Below are 21,664 nucleotides of genomic sequence, written 5' to 3' on the forward strand. Positions count from 1 at the left end.
GGCCCCAGGCAGCTGACACACATTTGTTACCGAGAGCAATGCTCATTTAAGAAACGTGTGTGTAGGACTCCAGAATTCCCCTGTGCCCTGGGATCTCCTGTGCGTGTTTGTTTAACTGTGGGATGTGCTGGTATACGAATCCTTCTCTTTGGCATGAGCTGGTGATGGCTGGGTACACTTGACACCCCTTTCCTGGCAGCTAAGCATGGCCACATGACCATGGCTGGCCAGGGGCTGGCAGGGTTGTCTTACCTGTCCCCTGTCAAACCCTGAAACACAGAAGTGGCTGGGCCCAGACTGACCATAAAGAGATGCCAGTGCCCCGAGGGACACTGGGACATGGGGTAAAGGAGCCTAAATCCTGAAAGCCACGTAGAGCAGGGCACCCGCCTCATTGCCCTGAGCTTCTGGTATCTGTCTGTCTGTCCAGTCACCTTTGTGTTGGTTCTTGTTTACCCCAGAGGTGCTCCAGCTGCTTCCTGCCTCCTGGGTCCCCAGAGATGCCGTGGTGCAGGACAGTCGGAGTGAACGGTCTGCGTGTGCTGCTCCTTCTTCCGGCCAAGGTGGGGTTCGCACACGAGTGAACCTGCTCCTCTCCACACCCCATGGGCAGCTCTGACAGTAAACGATGGGCAGAGCCAGGCAGGGCAGAGCTACCACGCACAGCTGCCCACTGAGTCCCGCCATGCTCCTTGCTTCAGTGCACGTTATCGGCCAGGCCTGAGCTAAAGGACGCCACATGGACTTGATACCGTGACCTAAGCATGTGCAGCCACCCCTGCCTGTTACCTCTGACGTGCAGGGACATGGAACAGTGAGAGCAGCCTTCGTGTGCCGTGGGGTGGCAGCGGTGGTTGGGTCTCTTTGGAGCTTCAGGACGAGGCTGGTCCCTAGGAAGACCAAGGCCTGATTCTAGGACAGCACCTTTCAGCCCCACTCAGTCCCCATGGAGGGGAGCTGAGCTGAGATGGGGTTGAGCTCCACAAACCAAGGAGGCAACGCATGGTGCCTGCTCACTGAAGCCGCTGTAGAGCCCGAGGGATGGGCCTCAGAGGTTCCAGCAGACGAACGGGGAAGTCAGGGGAGGGGGGACACAGAGGCCCCAAAGTTTGGCACCCCTCACTCACACCTCGCCCTGGGTAGCTCCTCTCAGCTGCCACTCACCCAGAGGCCTAGTGATGTTCTTTCTAATAAATGGGTCCCTATCAGCAAAGTGCTTCAAGTTCTGTGTGTGCGTCCACTAAATTAACCTCCTGGCTGCACCCTTACCCAGAGAGGACAAACCCCGGCAGGATGCAGGCAGGCTGCACACCTGTGGTGACTGGTGCCTTGGCACTGCAGTGTCTGCTGCAGCCCGGCCCTGGGCACAGTCCTGTGCCTGCACTGTTTCATTTTTTGGATGTGTGGTGCTGATACGGGTGGAACCAAGTGCCTTGCATGCATCAGGCGAGTGCTGTACCCCTGAGCTGCTCTCCGGTTCCCCAGCAGATGACACGGGCCTTCAGAAGGAGTTTGTGCACTGTGTAATTCTCTGCAGAGCTGGGCAGGTGCCAACCCCTGAGCCATACCCCTCCATGGTTCATGCTTCCCTTGGCGCTCGGGCTAGGACCACCTGTTTCAAAGACCAGGGATGGGGGTGTGGCACTGCCCGGTGGCAGACAGTGAGGCAGCCCAGGGCTGGCAGAGCCTTCTAGAGCCCCTTCATTTGCGGAGGACCTTGAGGCTGACCACTGTGCTCTCCCAGCTACAGGGCTGGGCATTAAATAACTGAATGGGGCCTCCTCCAGGCCGTAGAGATGCTCCCCTAAAGGCCCCTGTCCCTGGCAGCGTGTACTGCGAGCTGTGAGCAGTGAGGGTCACCAGGGCTCAGAACGGCAGACAGGGACCCATATGGAACCCCACAGCCATTTCGGAACCTCTGTTTTTGTTCTGTCCTAACCATGGAGACCATGATTCCAGAGCAAAAGGTGGCAGGTATTGTTGCAGTTGGCACAACAGCTGTAAGATTCACCATCCCCCTGCTGGTCCTTACCTGGTTTGCATCTGTAGATCCAGCTGAGCAGGGAGAGGTTCCTGTATGAGCGACTTCCTCTGCACGTGCGCATCCCAACCCTGTGGTCTCTGCACGTGGGATGACAGCTGTGTGCACCACACTGACGCTGTTCTAGGTCTGAGTCACCTGGGGACAATGGAAGGGGCTCAAGAGGAAGTGCCGGCTCCTGTGTGGAAACCATGCCACGTCTCTGGGTTTGAGCACCTCAACTATCACTGTCTGCCATGGGTCAGCTCCAGACCTCTGAGCATGCAGCCCTGTTTGTGACGCGTTTCCAAGGCTCTTCCCGGAGCCCAGGGCCAGCTGATGTGTGGGAATGGGGCATCACCATGGTGGCAGCTGTCTTCCACCTGGCCCCCACCTGGCCCCCACAGGGACAAGCTAGGTGTGACTCTGGCTTTGCACCAACCCTGGGATTCAGGGAAACCCCAGGGAAAGTGAAGATGAAAACTAAACAAATCGTTGGCACCAGGTGAGGGGGGCCCTGCTCCCTCCAGAGCCCTAGAGGTGGGGCAGGTGTGAACACTGGCCAGCTGGCCCCCAATTCTGTAGAAGGCATGATACAAGGGAATGAAACAAACTGCCCCGCAGGGAGACCTGGTGCTCTGTCTCTGGTTGTCCTTGTGCTGTGACGCCCTGCGGGCTTTGTGGCTTCGCTAGCAACTTGCAGGCTGCAGGCTTCCTGAAATCCTTTGGTCTCAGGGGTGCTGTGGCCAGGGTTTGGTGGTTCCCGAGATGCATGAGTCCAACCCCATCCCCGAGCCATTGTAGTAAGGGAGAGGGCTGTGGGAGATGACCTGGTCACAAGAAGGCAGGGGAACCTGTTCTGCTCTGCTCACAGGGAGCAGCTTGTGCCCCGCGGCACCACACCTGCTGGTGCCTGGACTTGGGCTCCCCAGATTCCTGAATGACAGCAAATTCAAGTCAGCCATTCGATTTGTTCCAGCAGCCTGAGTGAAGCTAAAGGAGCCTTAGGCATTGCATCCTAGGCTAGCTCTTAGTGGACTTGGTGTGAGTTTTGGCAAGGATGTGACCTTATACACCGAAAAAGCAACGGTACTTTATTTAAAACATATACAAAATTATTACTTTGAAACAATACTGTTCAGCATACACCACATGACATGGATTGATGTAAATTTTGTTATCTTCATTCAGTTTTCCGATTTCTGAATAAATTCTCTGCTATGAGGACAGGAGGAGAGGTGCCTGAGTGTGGTGGTCCCCAGGGCCTGGCTGCACCTCAGGGCCCACCAGGCACCCTGTCCCCAAGAGCCGTAGGCAAGCCCTGCTCTGGCCAGGACATGGAACTATGGGCCATCTCAGGCGGCTGTCCTGCATCTTGGCTGGCAAAGAAAGCATCAGTTCCTTCTCAACAGCCCAGCCTGGGCAGAGAGCACTGTGAGTTATGTTCTCTTTTCCCCCCGCCTCGTGTCTCCATCACTAGCCCTCGACCAGCCGTGAGAACCGGAGCTACCAAGAAAGGAGCAGGGAACTGCAATGCCTGGTGGCCTTGGGACCCTGGGAGGAGCCTGGTGCTGCCTCTGGCTTGGCCTGCCCCACTGTCCTCCTCTGCCTCCCACCCAGGAGGCCCCGTGCATGCTCTCAGCGTGGCTGGGGGACATGAGTGCAAGGGACAGTGATGGTAAAACAAACCCACATTAGAGTTGGAGGGTGAGGTCACCTAGATGTCCCCTAGACCTGCTGACAAATGGGGAAACTGAGACCTAGGAAAAGGAGGTGGAATGAGTAGGGTGACTCAACCAATCCCTGCTGGAGTCCAAGCTAGGTGCAGCTTTTCTGAGCTTCTTGTGAACGTCTCACTCTTCAGAGCTGACGCTGGGAGGAAGGGAGCTCGGGAGGTCGCCTTCCAGCACTGGGAGCTCAGGGTGGCAGTGGGTGGCTGGGCGTAGTGGCTGGGTGGAGGGCTCAAGGGCGGTCACCTGGGGCATCTGCACTCCTGGACCCTGACCCACACAGGTGGCCCTGCAGCGGCAGTAGTAGCAGTGGTGTGAGTGAGGTAGGAGGAGCAGAGGCTCCAGGGACCTGGGGGCCCAGATGGGAGTCTGCTTGTCCTGCCCCTGGCCCTGCTCCCTTGCTGGTCCCCATGCAGTGCACCCCCAAGGCCCTGGAGCCCCGGGTATGTAGGGAAATGTGTAAACAGAGAATCACTATGGATACTTGCTCATGGGCGAATTCCCTGTCATGGTGTCCAGAACACCAGGAAGGATGGGCGGTGTGGGCAGAAGAGGGCAGGGACCTGTGTCAGCAGCCAGGATGCCTCCTCACTGCCACTGCACCTTCCACGCTGTGAGCCACGCACGGCTCCGTGGCACCCCAAGGACTCGCATGTGGTGCTCACTCCATCTGCTTCCCAGCACAACTTCTGTTCTTTTCTAGGAGGGAGGATTTGGCACCTTCAGGAACGGTCGTTTGACCAATGTAAAGAGCCCCACGTGGCACCCAGAGCCCACAGCCCCTAGCCATGCCAAAGAACACTGGTAACAAGTGGAATGGACGATGGCCCAGGACATGGCTGGGCCCTTGGTGGGTGTCTCGGTTCAAGCCTGGCACCGGGGTGTGAAGGGCTCTGTGAGTACCTTAGTGACACCCTGCCCTGCCCATTGCCCACTTCCTCTTGGCTCCTCCCTCGCTCTTTCCATCCCTGCAGCCTGCTCCCTGTGTGCGTGGCACCCCTGCAGCTCCTGCCTGACCTGTTCTACTGTGAGAAACATAAATAATTCACCTGCCCAAACTGCAAAGGTGGTCCCGCAGCCCGTGAGGGACAATGAGCACTTGGTGCTTCAACAGTCACCGAGAGACCTGGACGAGACTCGAGCTGCAGGGAGCCCCACGCCTAGACAGCGGACTGGTTCTCGGTGCATACGTAGACTGTGCTGGGCCGGATCCGCCGCTGGATCCGCGCGGGCACCCTGGGGAGGAGGTGGAAGGTCTGTGGCAGCAGCTCCACGCAGGCCTCGCGGAACTTCTTGATCCTCCAGCAGTAGACGATGGGGTTGAAGGCAGACTTGAGGTAACTGAGCCACAGGACGCCGGCACTGGCGGCGTAGAAGGAGGAGCCGTAGTAGAAGCTGCGGCTGAACACCGACAGCAGGCTGTAGACGGAGTGCGGCAGCCAGCAGAGCGAGAAGCCCACAAACAGGATGAGAATGGTGGTGAAGGCCTTGGTCTTGAAGCTCAGGTCCACGCTGACCTGCTGCTGGTGCTGCAGCCGCCTCAGTCCGGCTCGGGGCAGCTGCCGCAGGTCCAGGCTGTCTGACTGGTTGTGCACTCGCACTGCGTTCTTGCGCACCGTGTTGAGGATGCACAGGTAGGAGCAGAGCATGACACCGAAGGGCACAAAAAACACGGCCACCACCAGCGTCACCACATAGGCGCGGTCGGCCGGGAGCTCAGTGTAGCCAAGTACGCACTGCGGGGCACGAGCAGGCACCTCCACCACTGTCCAGCCCCACAGCGAGGGGACGGCGATGCAGAAGGACAGGGCCCAGGACACGGCAATGATCCCCTTGGCCCTGCGCGGGGTTAGCCTGTCCTGGCGCTGGACAATGATGAGGAAGCGGTCCACGCTGATGATGACCAGGATGGCCACACCCTCCAGCACAAAGAGCCAGTATAGCGTGGCTGAGAGCCGGCAGAAGTGGTCCCCGAAGTGCCAGTGGACGGTGATGAGGGTGACGGCAGTGAAGGGCATGCAGCCCAGGGACAGCATGATGTCGCAGAAGGCCAGGGTGGCCAGCAGCAGGTTGATGGCAGAGCGCATGGCCGGCCTCTGGTACACGATGACGCAGACCACTGTGTTGCCCAGGAAGCCCACCACCATCATGAGCAGCATCAGGACAGCCAGGGAGATCCGGAGGGGAGCGGACAGCGGCGTGGCTGCCACGCCCGAGGTGTTGCTCACGTTCAGTTGCAGGTGCTGGAAGGGCAGGAAGATGGTGCTGTTGCAGGCCATGGTGGGGGCTGGCAGGAGCAGGGATGGGGAGGGCAGAAGGCCTGGCCCTCAGCGCCTTGGGGGCTCCCACCCTCTGCCTGCTGGCTGCATCCTCCCCTCCGGTGTCCTCAGGGCTCCTGCGGCTGGGTGCTCAGGAAAAATACTTTCCTCGGGGCTCAACAGCCGGGAGGTGCAGCATCAGTCATGGCCAGCCAGCTCCTTCTGTGGGCACAGACTGTGTCCCCTGCTTCCTGCATGGATGCTCTGCAGCCTGGAGTGGGTGGGAGAGAAGGGAGAGGGAGTCAGGCTTTCTCAGGGGGTGCTGAGGTGGGGGCATGAGCGCACTGGGCAGTACAAACGGACACTCTGCTGGGCAACAGCATGCTCCTGGCTTCAGCCAGCTGGGATAGGAGGTACTCAGAAAACCCAATCATGTGCAGGGTGGACACCGATGGAGCTTTTCCCTGTCTTTCTCTCAGTGACACAGCGACAGCTTACACAGCAGCCACTGCCCTTCGGGTGCTGTGAGTCATCTAGAAAGACTTAGCAGGGCACCACAGCTTCCACGCAAATGCCGTGTCGTTCTGCAGGGATTTGGGTCTCTTAGCAGGGGGACTGGACCTGTCCCTGGGTGACTTAGCCACGCTGCAGCAGCGAGAGGACAATCACACGTGTGTCACTTACCTCTTGTCAAGCAGTCCAGGAAAACCTAATCCGCGCTGTGTTCATGGCTCAGGAGGAAGGTACCTTTCAATTTGCATTTACGTACTAAACGTTTATGTAATACCTCAAGTTTTAAGCAGTGTGGCCGAGTGAAGCCGGAAATAAGCCAACTTCTGTTAGATGCTGGCCCTGAGGACTATGGCGCCATCACAATCAAATCACCTTCCACAAGTCCAGTCTCTGAACATGTGAGACTGTCAGAGCATTCTAGATGAAAGCCGTAACATTCCACCCCAGGCCCCTAGTGGTTCGCGTTCATCTCACTATGCAAATGTACTCAGGGCCCCTCTAAGAGCCACTAAACTGTCAGCAATTCCAGTACTTCTCAGAAGTCTGAGTCTGAGGTCTCGCCTAAAGCTCAGTGCCAGCACCTGGACCTTCGGCGGTTGCTGCCAGCCCAGCTGGAGAGGCGCCCCTGGGGCCAGCCCTGTGGCAGGACCCCTTCCCCTTCCCTGCTTCCTTAAAAACCGGTGTTAAACTGCTATCTATGCCATTTTCCTAATTTGGGAAAAAGAAAACCAAATCAAAAATGTACCTAAGTCTGCTAAAAAAAACCCTTTTTTAGATGCAGCTCCTGTGTCCTGGTAAATTATTTTCGAAGATATTTTAATGCTTTAACACATTTACTGAGACATAATTTAGTTATCACAACATTTTCCTATCATGAGCTTTAATTAAATGATCTTTAATCCATTTAAAATGTTATTCAGTGGTCACTATGACCCACCTGGCAGAATTTCCAGCACCTAGTAAAGAGCCTTAATGTCTCTGAGCCGTCACTGGCTGAACTGCATAAGAGTGGCTTTAATTTACTTTCCAAAAAGAGGTCCTGGTACAGACTAAGAACATGAAGGCTCCAGTGGTGGCCCCGCCCCCACTAGCCCTTGGCCCCCTTCCCCCTGGCATCTGCAGTGCGTGGAGGAGAGGGCAGGGCTCACCTTCCTGAGACAGAGGACACTGCGGAGGCCAGTCCATCCCCAGACCCCCCAGGCTATAGGTGTCAGCAAGCAGGGAACGAGACAAAGCTTAACGAAGCTGCCTAGGTGAAACATATAGCACCAAGCATGCACCACAGAGCCAGGATGGCCTTGTGCCACATGGAGGTCAGGCCCTTAGGAAGCCGGGCAGCCCCACAGCCGAGACTCAGACGCAGGCTGTGGCCTTGCTCTGCTTCCAAGCTGGTGGCCTGGGACGTGCTCCTATGCTCAGCCTCGGTCTCTCCTCCCATGATCAAGGGAACTAAGAGAAGCTCCCGCCAACATGGCACGTTTTTCAGGGAGTCTCACCACTTGTGGTGGTCACAGAGCTGGAGCCCCACCTGAGTGCTCTGCCAGCTCCTCCATGATGGGCTCTGCAGAGCCCTGGCCAACCCAGGTCAGAGTTTTCCAGCTGGCGGGATGTGGTATCCAGACTTTCGAGGAGGGCCAGCCCTTCCTGAGCTGTTACACCCTGCCAGGTACTTTTTATGCTGTATTAAAAGACTTTTTATAAAGAGCCTAGGGTTAAAACTAAGTTTCTAAGACCCTGAACAATAATTTATTCCTTTAATATTTACCTAGTAGTTTCTGTGGAAAACAAAGATCAAATGATGAACTCTGCCTGTTAGGTATCGGTAATCTCCTCTACTTTTCTTTGAATATGGTCTGTGTGTCAGTGGTATATCCAGTTTTAGGAAGCTGAGGCAGGAGGATCACAAGTTCAAGCCCTGCCTGGGCAAGTTAACAATTTTAATAAGATCCAGTCTCAAAATAAAAAGGCTGGGGTATAGCTCCGTGGGAAGGTCCTGGTCCCCAGCACCACATAAACACAGTGCAGACAACCCAGGCCTCACAGCGGACTCGCTGGCCGAGCCAGGGTGGGAGCCCAGCGTCCCTCACTGGGGAGGTACAGCCCTGTGCCCCTGGGCCCAGCAGTGGTGGTGGGAGGCAAAGATGCCTGGGCTGCGCTGGTGATGTAGAGAATCCACTGTCTACAGCAGGGAGCTGCCAGAGTCCTGCACGCCCGAGGGGTCACTTGCGGCCCTGGACTGTCCTGTCCCTCTGAGGTCACCCTGTACTTTCCCAGAGACTCAAGTCACAAGCTCTTTTGAGTCTACAGCACTGGGAGAAAAGTGTGGCGATGCCCCTCTCCCCTTAGTGACTCCCCCCCAGCCATCCAATTCCCAGGTAACTCCGCCAGTCCTGGGCCCTTCATGGACTCCTGACCTCTGGGTCGCCTCGGCATCCAGGGCCTTGGACCAGGGCTCCACCGAAACACCCCCCCCCCCAGCGTGGACGTCCCTGCGTTCTGCGGTGCACACTCTCCTCTGCCTGGGCCCTCAGCACTGCCCATCTTTCTGCTCCCCTAGGCATGCTCTTCCCCAGCGCCAGGCAGCCTCCCTGAGAGGCTTCTTTACATCCTGACACACATTCATTCCGTGGCCTGACAATTCCATGTTGCTGAAAGGCGTCAAATCCCCGAGTGTCCTCCATTCGCCTACCAATGCATGTAGCTGGGGCCTGAGGGTTGGCGCTCTACCCGGATGCATAGGGTGAAATCCATACTGCAAGAAAATAGTAACAGGAGATGGAGCTCCAGGGTGGGGGTGATTAGGTGATGAGGGAAGAGCTGTCATGATGGGGTGCATAACCTGAAAGACAGGGACACTTTGCTTTGGCCTCTCCGATAGCCTGAACTGCAAGAAATAAATTTCTGGTATTCGGACACTGCCTGCTGGGGCCTTGTGTTATAGTGGTCTAAACAGACCAAGGTAAACATCTTGGTTTCTTCCAAATTCTAGCGACTGGGGTAAAGCAGCTGCCAAGATCTGTGTGCAGGCTTTGTGTGAGTGTACGCATTAGCTGCCAGGGGTAGGAGTGCGGTGCTGCACCGCACACCAAGAGTGTAGTGAGCTTCAAGGGAGCCCCAAGCTGCCTCTGGAGAGGCTGCACCATTTGGAGGCCAGCCATGGTGAGCGAGGCACCAAGAGGCTTTGCGTTCTGGACCTTGGCTGCTCTGCCACATGGGTCTTGTTCTCTCACTGCAGTTTAACCTGAAGCTCTGTAATTACGTACAAGGTCATCTCATCCTGCAAATGCTTTCCTGTGTGTCTCCTCTCATGTGTTGGCTCAACTTTTGATTGGGTCATTCGTTTTCTTATGTGTTGAGTTTTAAGAGTTGTGTATTTGCCTAACAGCCCTTTAGCAGAGGTGTCTTTTGCAAATATTTCTTCTCTATCTGTGGCTTTTTTCAAAAGTATGCTTCACAGAGCAGATCTTCTGATTTTAATGCAATTCCAGGAATCAGTTCTTTGTTTGGTGGGTCATGGTTTGGTGTTGTAGCAGAACTGTCATCACCAAACCTAAGGTCACCTAAATTTTCCACGCTGTCTTCTAGGAGGTTTATGGTTTTGTATCTTAAATTTAGGTCTGTGGACCATTTTGAGTTAATTTTTTGCGAAGGATAAAAGGTTTGTGTCTGGATTTTTGTTTCCATTTATAGAAAAGCCTTTCTCTACCTTGGTGCCACTGTATTGCCTTTGCTTTTTGGCCAGAGAGTTGACTCAACCCTCACATCTCAAATGTGAGTTGCTGTGTTTGGCTGGAAAGATGGTGATGAAGAGTGTTTGCTCCTTGAAAGGAAGCTTGGAGCCCTGGACTCCTGTGTCCTTCTTGACTATCTGAACACACCTCCCAACAAGAGGTGGGCAGGGGACCCAGACTGAGCTCATCATGTGGACACCCAGAATCATGGTGCTTTTTATATTGTTCAAATTGGGAGGCTGCTTTGGGACTCTGGGAAGCTCTGCACTCTGAGAGGTGTTGGAGGGATTTAGTCCTTCCAGGCTGTGTGACTACAGGGAGGCCTGCAGCTCATTGTCCCAATGTGTGAAGCAGAGACAGTAAGAGACACCACTGGAGGACGCCGTACGGGAATGAAATGATGTGCTTTCTGTGGTGCCTGAGAGGCACCTCCTCCTCCTCCTCCTCCTCCTCCTCCTCCTCCTCCTCCTCCTCCTCCACCTCCCCATCTCCGCTTCTGTGCCCCTTACAGACTTGGTATTGATCACCTTTGGCCACCAGGACCCAGACCAGGGCCCACCTGATGCTGGACTATTCAGCTGTTTGAAAGCGATAAGAAACCAACACGCACTTGGCCAGCTGTGAAGAACAGAATGCACTCCCTCGAAGTTCTAGCAGCCAGAGCCCCAGCACCATCGGCAGTCAGCAGGGCGGCGCTCTGGCACGGCTCTGGGCTACAGAGAAGGGCCTTCCTCCCGGCCCCAGCTCCTGGAGGCCCTGGAGCATCTGGGCATTTCCTGGCCCCTGAGCGCTTCATTCCCTGCTCCAGCTCTGTCTTCCCATGGCCTCCTGCCTGCCCCTGTCCCAGGATGACAGCCTTAGATCCAGGTTCTGCCCGGCTCAGCACGTCGTTGTCTTACCGTCACCACACCTGTGAGGACCCTGCTTCTGAGGGAGGCCACGCTCAGGGCTCCCAGTGGGCAGGAAGTCAGGGAGGAGGACACAGCTGCCCAGCTCACCTCCGCCTAGACATGGAGGCACCCTGTCTTCCCCCAGATGAATTAGTGCTAAAAACCCTGGTCTGGGCACCAGGGGATTCATAGTAACACAGAAGCACAAACCCAAAAGCTCCCTGGTTTAGAACGTTACTGTTTGGAGAAGATACTACTCAACAAAACAGTATTTTAGTTTTTATTTCCTAAGAAAACTTCTTTTCCTCACTTCTGCTCCTCTCCTCTGTCCCTCTGTCTCTCTGTACCTCTCTCTCTGCCCCTCTGTCCTTCTAACTCTGTCTCTCTGTCCCTAGGTCCCTCTGTCCCTCTGTCTCTGTGCCCCCACCACCACCCCTCCTTCTCTATTCTATAATAACCTAGGGAGTTAACAGCAGGGAGATCATTTTCTGGGAGATAAAAATTCTCAAAATATAGTTGGTTGGGTGTAATTCCAGCGCTCGGGACACTGAGGCAAGAGGACTGCCATGAGTTCAAGACGAGCCTGGGTACAGAGTCACCCCAAGGCCAACCTGAACTATGTAGTAAGACCCTGTCTCAAAAATAAACTGCCAAAATATAAAGTAAAACAATATTGTTTTTCTATGACTTTTACCAGAAGGTTTATTATAGTGCAGTACAGGCCTCGGGTCAAAGAGTATGGTTTGTAGTAGACCCCGGGGCCAAGCTTGTGAACGCTGTGTAGAATTCTGATTTCTGCAGCCACAGTAGAAAGATAAAACGAAAGACATTTCATAAAAGAGAGAAGAGAAAAGCAAACAAGAATAGAGAAGTCTCGGGCCAGGGACTGGCTCCAGGGAACGGCGCTCACCTAGTGGGCAGAGGCCCGGGCAGAGCCCAGTGTCACACACACATGCACACATACCAGAGCACACACCACACACATCTGCACACACCACATGCCGCACCCACGCATGGCACCCTCAGGACGCTGCTGTCTGAGACCCGGAGTTCCTGTGCTCCCCTCAGCGGCTGAGCAGTGTTTACGTCTCATTTCATTAAGGTTCTCACAGAGCCTGTGGTGCCCAGCAGGCAGGCAGCAGCTTGATGCAGTTGTGAATGAAGCAGGTAGCATGCGGCTGGCAGGGGTCACGTGGGATGAGCTGGCAGCCTGGGGCCCTGGGCTGCTCCCAGGCCTCGCTGCCAGTGCAGCAAGGGCATTTTTGCTGTAGGTGATGGTATCTCCCTCCCTGGAGTGGTCCCAAAGCCTGTGTGCCAAAGGTGGCCCTGGATGGTGAGCTGGGGAAGGTGGAATCTTCATTAACTGTTTTCTGTCCTCTCGATGCTGGGCGGGGTGGCAGGAGCTGGGGGAGAGTGTCCTTCAGGGTCATGGAGTTCTAGAGACAGCAGATGACCTGAGGATAGCGCAGGAGGGATACTGCTGACACATGTCTCTCAGGCAGGCCGGCCAACCAGAGCCCATAGCCGGCCATGTCTTCTTCCGGCTCCCACTCCCACTCCTGGCCATGTCCACAGGCGCTGTCACCATGCTACCCCTGTGCTGCTGAGCCTGTCGGGATTACCATCCTCACCACCCTGAGCCTGGCTGCCTCACCTTCCCGCAGAGCCCACAGCACAGAGCCCTGTCCCCTCTGCTGCCACTCGGCCTCTGGGAGCTGGGGTGGTGAACCTGTGGAACGATGACAGTCACTACCCCCTGGGTGGCCCCCCCCAACGCCACAGTGATAAACAGACCTGGGGAGCTGAGCCCAGGTGCTGGAAGGGGAGGAGTCGGAGGGCACTCCCTCAAGGTGGGTGAGAGCAGTGGGTAGTTGGCAGGGAATGGTGATTTCTTTTCATCTTTTTGAGATGGGGTCTCACTATGCAGCACAGGCAGCCTCGAGCTCACTTTGTAGCCCAGGCTGTGCTTGAACTTGCAACCATCCTCCTGCCTCAGCTTCCCGAGTGCTGGTAAGAACAGTGTTTTCTTAAATCACTGTAAGGCTGACTCGCAGGGATGGCGAAGACTTGGAATTAAACGTGAATCTGTAATACATACAGCTTCCCGGAGCTGTGGGGCAGGAAGGCTGCCACAGGAGAGTCCGGGGACATAGGTTAGAGCCTGAAAACTTCCCAGTGAGGGGCAAACCCCTCTCTGCAAAGACAAAGCTTCCAGCGCAGAGTAAGGGGAAGACTCCGCCCCAGAGAGAGCCGAGAGCCCAGGGTGGGGTGGAGTGGTGGCCTGTGAGGTACTTGGGAAATGGTAAGGAGAAGACACGCCTGCACCCTAGCTGTGCACACACCTGTGGTGGGTGACAGCATGGCCCCCACATCCAGAAACCCAGATCCTGAAGCCTCCAGAGGCACCAAGTGAACCATGAGACTCAGATTAGTGCCCAAGATCATTAAAAATACTGTATCTGGGTGGACCATGATGGAATTCATGGGCTCAAGCCTCATCTTCAGGGTATCTCCTCTTGAACCTGCAAATCCTCCCAACTTCTTGGTTCCCTTGGTCCCATGCATTTCAGAGATGGGACCCTCAGACTGACCAGGCACACCAAAGAGCCCCGCCCCCCTACTTTATGGAGAGCTGCAGCAAAGAGCTGTCACATCTACCACCTCGCCCTTCTGCACGGTGTAGTCCCGGGAGCCCCACTCATGATGCCCGCGGGAGCAGCCTTGAGCTCCTCCCCCTTCCCAGCCAGAGCTCTGCACCCACTGAGCCGCCACTGTCTCCTCCTGCCCAGCCCCACCCCCACTGAGCACCATCCCTGTGGCCTCCATGGCTGTGACTGCTCCAGGCGCGGACACGAGTCCATGGAGCCCTCGGAGCAGGTTTATATGTGGTGACCCTGAAGGTTGTGCTGGTACCCACACCTTCCTGTCGCAGCCTGGTGCGTGGGAGTGGAGCACCCACTCACATGACATGCACCCACTCATCACTGCCCAGGGTGGACACCACGCAGTGCTGGTGGTGACAGCCACACGGTGACGGTTTACATGTTTGCTGCGCCCTGCCTCGCTAGTCTCCTTAGTGTCCTCCTCTCACTGCTGAGGGGTCACCTGTACAGAGCCTCAGGCAGGCCTAGGGGTCATGGAAGAAGGGTGGGACTTGCAGGAGGGGACAGTGCCGAGGGGTTACCGTCCTGAAGGCCTGAAGCCTTTCCCTCTGGACGAGATGCCGAGGTGGGGCGTGTCTTGGTTTTTAACAAAAAGTTAAAAAAACAAAACAAAACAAAACAATGCACTTAGGAAATAGCTTGTAAAGTAAGGTTATAAAGGAGTACCTTTTGAACAGCTGTAAGACATGCTTGCAGTTTAAGCTATTAGTAAAGCAGAGTGAAACAGTTTAAAAATTAAAAAGCTTATAAAGCAGAGCGGCAGCGGCAGCGGCAGGCGACAGTTACATCATTACTGGAGGCGGAGGAAGAGCCTCCAGAGTAGCTGGGTGCATCATGCTCACAAGCTCATTCCTGTGCAGAGAGTTCAGATGCTCTCACTGTGCCTGGGTCACCCCGTCACCAGTGCCAAGCCAGCTGCACAGGGGAGATCTGGGGACCCTGGCTGCTTGTACCGTGCCTACTGCACATGGGGACCCTCTGTTCTCACCTAATGATGCAGCCCCTTCTGGACGCAGAGGGCTGGGAGGGGTTGGAAGCCTAGAAGAGAGCTCAGACATGGAGCTGAGGCCAGGGCCCAGATCCTGAGGCCCAGACTCTGAGGCTGGCCACAGCTCCCAAGGCATGGTGGGTGCATGACCAGGACTCTCAGACTTGGGAATAGTGGCCATTTCTCCTTCAGGACAGATGCACAACTGGCTGTCTGGGGGCTGACGGGGACTGGGGAGGCCTCCTTGGCACTGCTGTCCTGTCCTGCTGTCCTGTCCTCCTCCCACCCCACCCCAGGCCAGGGACCCTGCAGGTGTGACAGCCCCTTTCTCCCCAGCACACGGACCTCTCTCGGCACAGCTGCTGAGGATAGGTGGAAACCTTGCAGTCTGACTGCGTGGTGTGCCTTGGCTTCCTTCCTGCTCCTGTCTGGGCCCTCCTGGACCCCTGCTGGGCACAGTGACCAGGGCAGCTCAGGTCACCCTGGCTTCCAGTTTGAGGGGGCTCCACACTTCCTGGAAGAGGGATGCAGGCAGTTACAGAGGACCTAGGCCCCCCTGAACCTTGGTGTCTGGCCCTCACATCCAGGTACTTCCCTGTTTCTCCTCATCTTCAGTCCCTCTAGCCATGCCTAGGCTCAAACTTTGCTCCCTGCTGCCACAGGGCCTTGGCACAGGCTGCTCTCACTCTCTGATGTTCTCTGTGTGGCTCAAACTTACCAAGCGCCACCCCAGCATCCTGGATCCCAAGGAGGAATGGGTCAACTGATGCTGTCACATGCACACTGTGCTGCTGTCCCATAACTAGTGTCTGCTGCTTTCTCTTGGGGGCAGAAGGTGTGCCTGTCCTCTGTGTCCCTGGCCCACAGCAGAGAGCTCACCAAGTCAGAGACACTGGGTCACTGTGTATGGAAGGACCAAATGGCTCTGAATGTTTCTTGGGCCAGGGATGCGCCACACTGTGAGGGCTCATGGTGACAGGTGGGGTGCCCTCAGGTGTGGCACTTTGGTGCCTGGAGTACTTTGGTGCCAGCCACGATGTCACCACACATGTGGCCTGAGAACCTCGTTGCTTTAGTACAAGGAGGAGTTGTCACCCCTCAGCCCTGAGTCACACACAGGGCTCTGCACCCTGACCACTTGGGTCACGTGTGATGCGCGTTGGCCACTCTGGTCCTGGTGGCTCCTTTAGGAAGCTTTCCCGATTCGCGTGATGCCAGCCTGGGGGCAGGAGTGGAACGGTGGCCGCAGAGCAGGGCTGGGGCAGGGGGAGGTTGAGGTGGCCGCAGAGCAGGGCTGGGGCAGGGGGAGGTTGAGGCAGCTTCCGGCAGTCAGAGGCCCTCTTTGAAGGAGAGGACTGAGCTGGACAGGAAGCTGCACTGCTGAGCTGCCCTGGTCCCTGGCCTGGTGGCTGCTGTTTCAACCTGGCCCTTATTGATCCCACCTGTTAGGGAGTCAGTTCCTTAAAATATTCCAACACACACACACACACACACACACACACACACACACACACACACACCATTGGTTCTGCCTTGGGGGACCCTGAGGACATGCAGACATGGGGTGATGGCCCTCAGGCCTGGTGTCATAGTGAGAAGCAACTGATCATATCAGTTCCCCAGGGTATTTGTGGTACGGGTGGGCATAGCCACCCTGACAGCGGGGTAGTGGGTGGCAAAACAGTTCTCCTGTCCCCCGCAAGCAAGGGGACACCAGGCGACTGGGCAAGTCCATTCACTCATGGTCAAATCGGGTCACTGCAGCCCCGCCAGCCCCGGGCAGTGGGCAGCCGGCCTGCCTTCTCAGGGCATCTGGACTCCCGATGTGGAGGGAAGCCGAGGCAGAGATAGCACTCGAGACAAACCTGCACTGGGACCACAGGGAAGCCATCGCTGTGGCTCAGAGGACTGTTGAATGGGCAGGTAGGACGCCAGCCCTGCAGAACCCTTGAAGGCTACTAAGAGCTTGGCATGGAGGCGCCGTCCTGGAGCAAGCACCCCAGGCCCTCCCAGGCCTCCCCAGAGGAAGGAGGCAGCCGGCACAGGATGGCTCCGGGTAGCTGCTGGAAGACGCGCCTTGGTGCACTCCTCTCTCCCTAGCATCCCATCTGATCTAGGAAAGCCCTGGCCAAGCAAGGGTCAGCAGCAGCGGGGTCCAGGCTGCAGCACAAGTGGAAGCTGAAAACCCCCAGGAGCAGTGTGGGGAGCCGCTGGATGCAGATTCTGCAACCATCTTGAATCCTGGCAGTGAGGTGGAAGCAGGCGCAGGTAATGGGACCGCACGCTCTCTAGGACTTGCGCACAGCAAAGGAAACAGTCAAAGAAATGAAAGGCGACCCACTGGGCAAGAGGGACGGTTCGAGACTGGCACCTGAACAGTGGCCGATATCAGAGAATATAAAGGACTTAAAACACAAGAAGAAAGCAAATAACCTGATTCAAAGATGGGCAAAGGACCTAGCAGACATTTCCCTAAGGAGGGGTGAGTGGGCACAGAGTGCAGGGAAGGTGCCTCCCATCCCTGACCACCTTATTGCTGGCCCCAGCTATGGGGGTCCCCTCATTGCCCAAGAGGATGCCACCATGGCAACCAGCACCCCCCTGAAAATGATACATGCTGGTGAGGGTGCAGGGACAGTGGGATCTCAGTGCCCAGCGGTGGGAATGTGACATGATGCGGTCATGATGGAGAACCGTGTGGAGGTTTCTCCAAAAGTTAAAAACACAAAAATAGAAGTAAGTCACAAATAGAAGCAAATTAAAAATAAGATTGCCATAATGTGCCAGTGAAGCTAGACTGTCAACTTGATTGGCTCGTAAACTGGCCAGGGCATTAGGAAGACATGCGTCTGGCATGTCTGGGCAGGTCATGGAGGTGCAGCCTTGGGGTCCATACCTGCTCCTATCCTGTGCTGCTCCCTGCTCTGTGTCCTGGCCACCATGAGCTAAGAGGCTTTGCACCACCACACCCTTCCGCCATGATGTTCCTGCCTTGGAGCCAGCTAACCATGGGCTGAGTCTCCGGAAACCATGAGCCCAATGAAACTCTCCTCCTCTAAATTGTAGGTATCAGGTGTTTGGTCCAGTGATGGGCACATGACTAACACAGAGTACTATCCAGCAACCCTACAACTGGATACATACCCCAAAGAACTGAAAGCAAGAGCTTGAAGAGATGCTTGCATATCTATGTTCATAGCAGCTGTATCCTCGACTGATAAAAGGTGGAAGCAACCTGAGTGTCTAGTGATGGATAAATGGATATCAAAACTGCACTATACACATAAATCAAACCTTTAGTTTTTAAAGGAAGAACTTTTTTTTTTTTAGATTTTAAAAGTTTTTTGTACTGGGGAATCGAACTCACAACCATGCGCTTGCAAGGCAAGCACTTATGCTGCTGAGCTAAATCCCCAGCCCAAAGGAAGAACATTTTGATGTGTCTTCCAATATGGATAAACTTGGAGTGTGGCCCCAGAAGCGCTTGGGACCTACGCTGGTCAGACTGAGGAACAGAAAGGCAGCTCCCCGAGGCAGGGAAAGGCGTGGACCTGCAGTTTCACAAATGGAAGAATTCTAGAGATCTGCACAGCCATGAAAATGCACTTTGTTCGGCTGAATGGAACACTTAAAAATGATATGGTAAATGGTAAATTTTATAGTATATGTATTTTTAACATAATTCAAATTTTTAAATTCAAATTTAGAAAGAAGTAACCACTAGCAGTGGTGCCGTCTCTGCCCGGGCCCCCAACAGGCTCCTGGGCTGGGAGTGTGGCTTTGAGATCATCACAGTGGCCACCAGGGGTCCTCCTGAGGTCGGTGACACATCAGCCTGCTTTGCAAAAGTAAGGGAAGCTTCAAGGGCGCCCAGAGTCACCCATACGGGCAGTGCAGCAAAGTGTAGGCGTGGGGGCACGTGTCCTGTATCACAGTGCATCCGGCCAATCTGGGGTCAAGCCTCACCCCATGCCCCACACCTGTATGGCACTGGAGGAGCCTGCTGAGGTGACATTTCCAGACCCACACGTGGGACCACAGTGTCTTTTCCTCCAAGGAGGCACGTGGGGTCGGAGGTGGGTCAGCTGACCTGGAACCAGAGATGGTGGCGGGTGGTGGTTCCTGTGGCCCAGTTAGAGGAAGGTGGTACCATGGACAAATGTGACAGATATTTAAATTTTAGAAGTATATTGTAGTAAAAGACCTTGCAATTAATCCGCTCACTGTGACACCCTCTGCCCACCATCCGGGCGTCTTCTGTTGTGCTGTCCTGGCTGCTTCCGTGTCCTGAATTGATTCAAAATGTTGAGTTGTCACGGTCGTTGTGACATTGGGAGATCTGGTGCAGAAGGTGGATTAGGACACACTGTCACACTTTTCCCTAACTGTTGGATGGCACTTCTAGCAGTACTCATCGTATTTTTTATCACATCTTGTAAGAACACTCATGAGACAGGGGTTCTACATCCATGCAGGGTGGTGCACACCCATAATCCTATACTCAGGAGGCTGAGGCAGGAGGGTTCCTGTGAGTTTAAGGTCAGCCTGGGCTACACAGTGAGTTCAAGGCCAGCCTGAAATATGTAGTCAGATCCCATTTCAAAAACAAAACCAAAAGGAAAGGAACTTCCATAGCTGCTTCAGAAAGTGACAAGAAAGACAGGATGAGTATGTTTGAAGCAGGGTAAGTACTTGAAAGGTATTTCATTGAAATATGCCTTTTCCTGTATTCGTTTTGAAATTTAAGCATCTACTGTGTATTCCGATCACTCCTTACTCCTTTCTAATCCAGACAGTGGGGGGCACGTTGGAGACCCAGGGCACCTGCAGCACCTCAGCAGTGACAACTCAGAGGTCCATTTCCTGCAGTCCAGTGTCCTAGAACTTCCTATTTTGAGTCACGATGAAGAGAGGGAGAGGTCATCATTCATGGGAGTGGGACACTTCGGGGGGCCTCGTGATCCCCGGCAGTGAGAAGCCAGGGTTCCAGTCGCCATGTGGTGTGCGGGGACTCAAACACGGGAAGATGCCCGCCCTCTTCCTGGGGTGGGCCACCTGGCCACCTGGATCACCTGGCCACCAGGCTGCTGCGCTTCTGCGCACTCTGCGGGTCACTGGCACAGCCCTCCAGCCCCGCCACTGCTTCCACACTGGGCTGGGCGCGCTGGAAGGGCCCGGTGGCCCTGACCTGGTCTCCCTGCGGTGCCGCGGGGAGCTGTCCGTGGTGCTGAAGCCGCGCTCCTGGCGGGGACACTGTCCAGCACTTTTTCCATCTCTGTAGTGGACCCCTCACCACACGGAGGAAGCGGGGACAGACAACATCACAGTCTCAGACGTTCTCCCTGGGCCTCCCAGTGCTGCTGCCCATGGCACAGCTAGGCTGGTGGCGAGAGGCGCCCCTGCCTCTCCTCCTTCCCTTCCATCTTCCACTTCTCCATGCCAGTCTGTTCCCAGACCACTGCTCAGCCAGCAGCTCTTCCGGAGGTCTGAGGAAGCCTCCACTGGGGCCCTCCAGGTCTCCACCAGCCTCTGCCCCGTGCTGCAATGCTATATCCAGGAGTTACCTTTGTCTTCTTGCCTCATCCCCAGGTTTAAAAAAAATGACCCATTTAAAAGAGGAATAAACAGCCCAGAGGAAGACCTAACTGCAGGTGCACAAAAGCATCTGTCTTTGTTTTGGAAGTAATCATTCAAGTGGTGCAGCTATCTGTGCATATTTAGATGCAATGTTCATAAAAATTGATTGTTAATAACAAAAGAAATTTACCCTGGCAAAAAAGAAATCTCCCTTTCCCAGCAGAGCCATTCCACAGCAGATCTCCCAGCTAGGACAGCCCTACATCCACTGGAAGAGCCTAGCCTGCTGCTCGCCTGCCCTGCACCGTAAACTTGACATTCAGATGCTGACTTCCGCTGTCCACAGAGTCAAAGCTGAAGAGACTTCTGCCCTATGTCTCTCCTGATAGTCTCCTCATGCTCAAGTGCGGGAACATGCAGTCCCATGGAGGAGACACTGAGACTCGAGCTGGGGCACTTGGGAGCATCCTTGTGACTCTGAAGCCGGGTGCACAGTGCTTGTTGGCCTGACCAGCTGGTAGTTCTCAGCAAAATGCTGTGTTTATTAGAGGAAATAGACGCGTGCACATTCCAAGCCTTTAGAGACACAGTTTAATCTCAGTACCAACCAAGCCAAAGCTGAGGTCTCAGACCAGCTAAGGAGGTCTTGCACCCAGCTCATTCAGAAATGCCACCACAGGCGATAATTGGAAGCAGACTTGCCTTCAGTCAGTTCATCATAGTTTTCAAGGTCTCGTCAGACAATGCACCCTGATTACCTGCTCCAGGGAGAGATCTTGTCCTGCCCTACCCTGCATGGCCAGACCCTTCTGTCCTGCCCACTCCTCATCCCAAGTGACCCACACAGCACTCAGTCACCACTCTTCATTGGCCTGTGCTCACCCAGGGCTCTGGGTTCTCTTCCACTGCTCGGGCTGCTGCCACTTGGTCTCTGAGTCTGATCTGCTGCATCACCTCAGCCAGAGACTCCGTGCTCAGGCCCTGTTTCCAGCCTCGGCCTAGCAGGGCCCTCTATAAGTCCACAATGTCAGTGCCAGGTGCTCTCCATAGCCTGAAGGACACCAGCGTGGGCTGTGTCCCGGGGCTCTGACACTGATGTGCCACATCGCCGTGTCTCAGGGAGCGTGGGTGGCCCTGTGAAGTTACAACAGAGTGGAGTGTTCCTTCTCCCATAGTGACATCGTGGCCATGGTAACTTCACATGTGTGGGGCAGTGCTGGTGTAAACACAACAACCGTGCAGCCGGTGTATGTGTGTGTGCGCGTGCCCACTAAGGCCGTGCAGGTCTGTGGCG

At 55.3% G+C, this 21,664-nt stretch overlaps 1 protein-coding gene across 1 annotated transcript in view; it reads right to left on the reverse strand.

Moving 5' to 3' along the window:
• Positions 1–3,088: 3,088 nt before the first annotated feature.
• The window catches only part of Gpr45 (G protein-coupled receptor 45), a 38,990-nt gene continuing 20,414 nt past the window's right edge, over positions 3,089–21,664 (reverse strand). Inside the window, exon 2 of the mRNA XM_005004472.4 lies at positions 3,089–6,279. Within this exon, the coding sequence (XP_005004529.1) occupies positions 4,911–6,029 (1,119 nt within the window). The 5' untranslated portion in view covers positions 6,030–6,279 and the 3' untranslated portion in view covers positions 3,089–4,910. The remainder of the gene's footprint in view (positions 6,280–21,664) is intronic.

This window comes from Cavia porcellus, unplaced genomic scaffold (genome assembly GCF_034190915.1).
Source record: "Cavia porcellus strain 051 isolate PalLab524CR breed Dunkin Hartley unplaced genomic scaffold, mCavPor4.1 scaffold_18, whole genome shotgun sequence".
Taxonomy (NCBI): domain Eukaryota; kingdom Metazoa; phylum Chordata; class Mammalia; order Rodentia; family Caviidae; genus Cavia; species Cavia porcellus.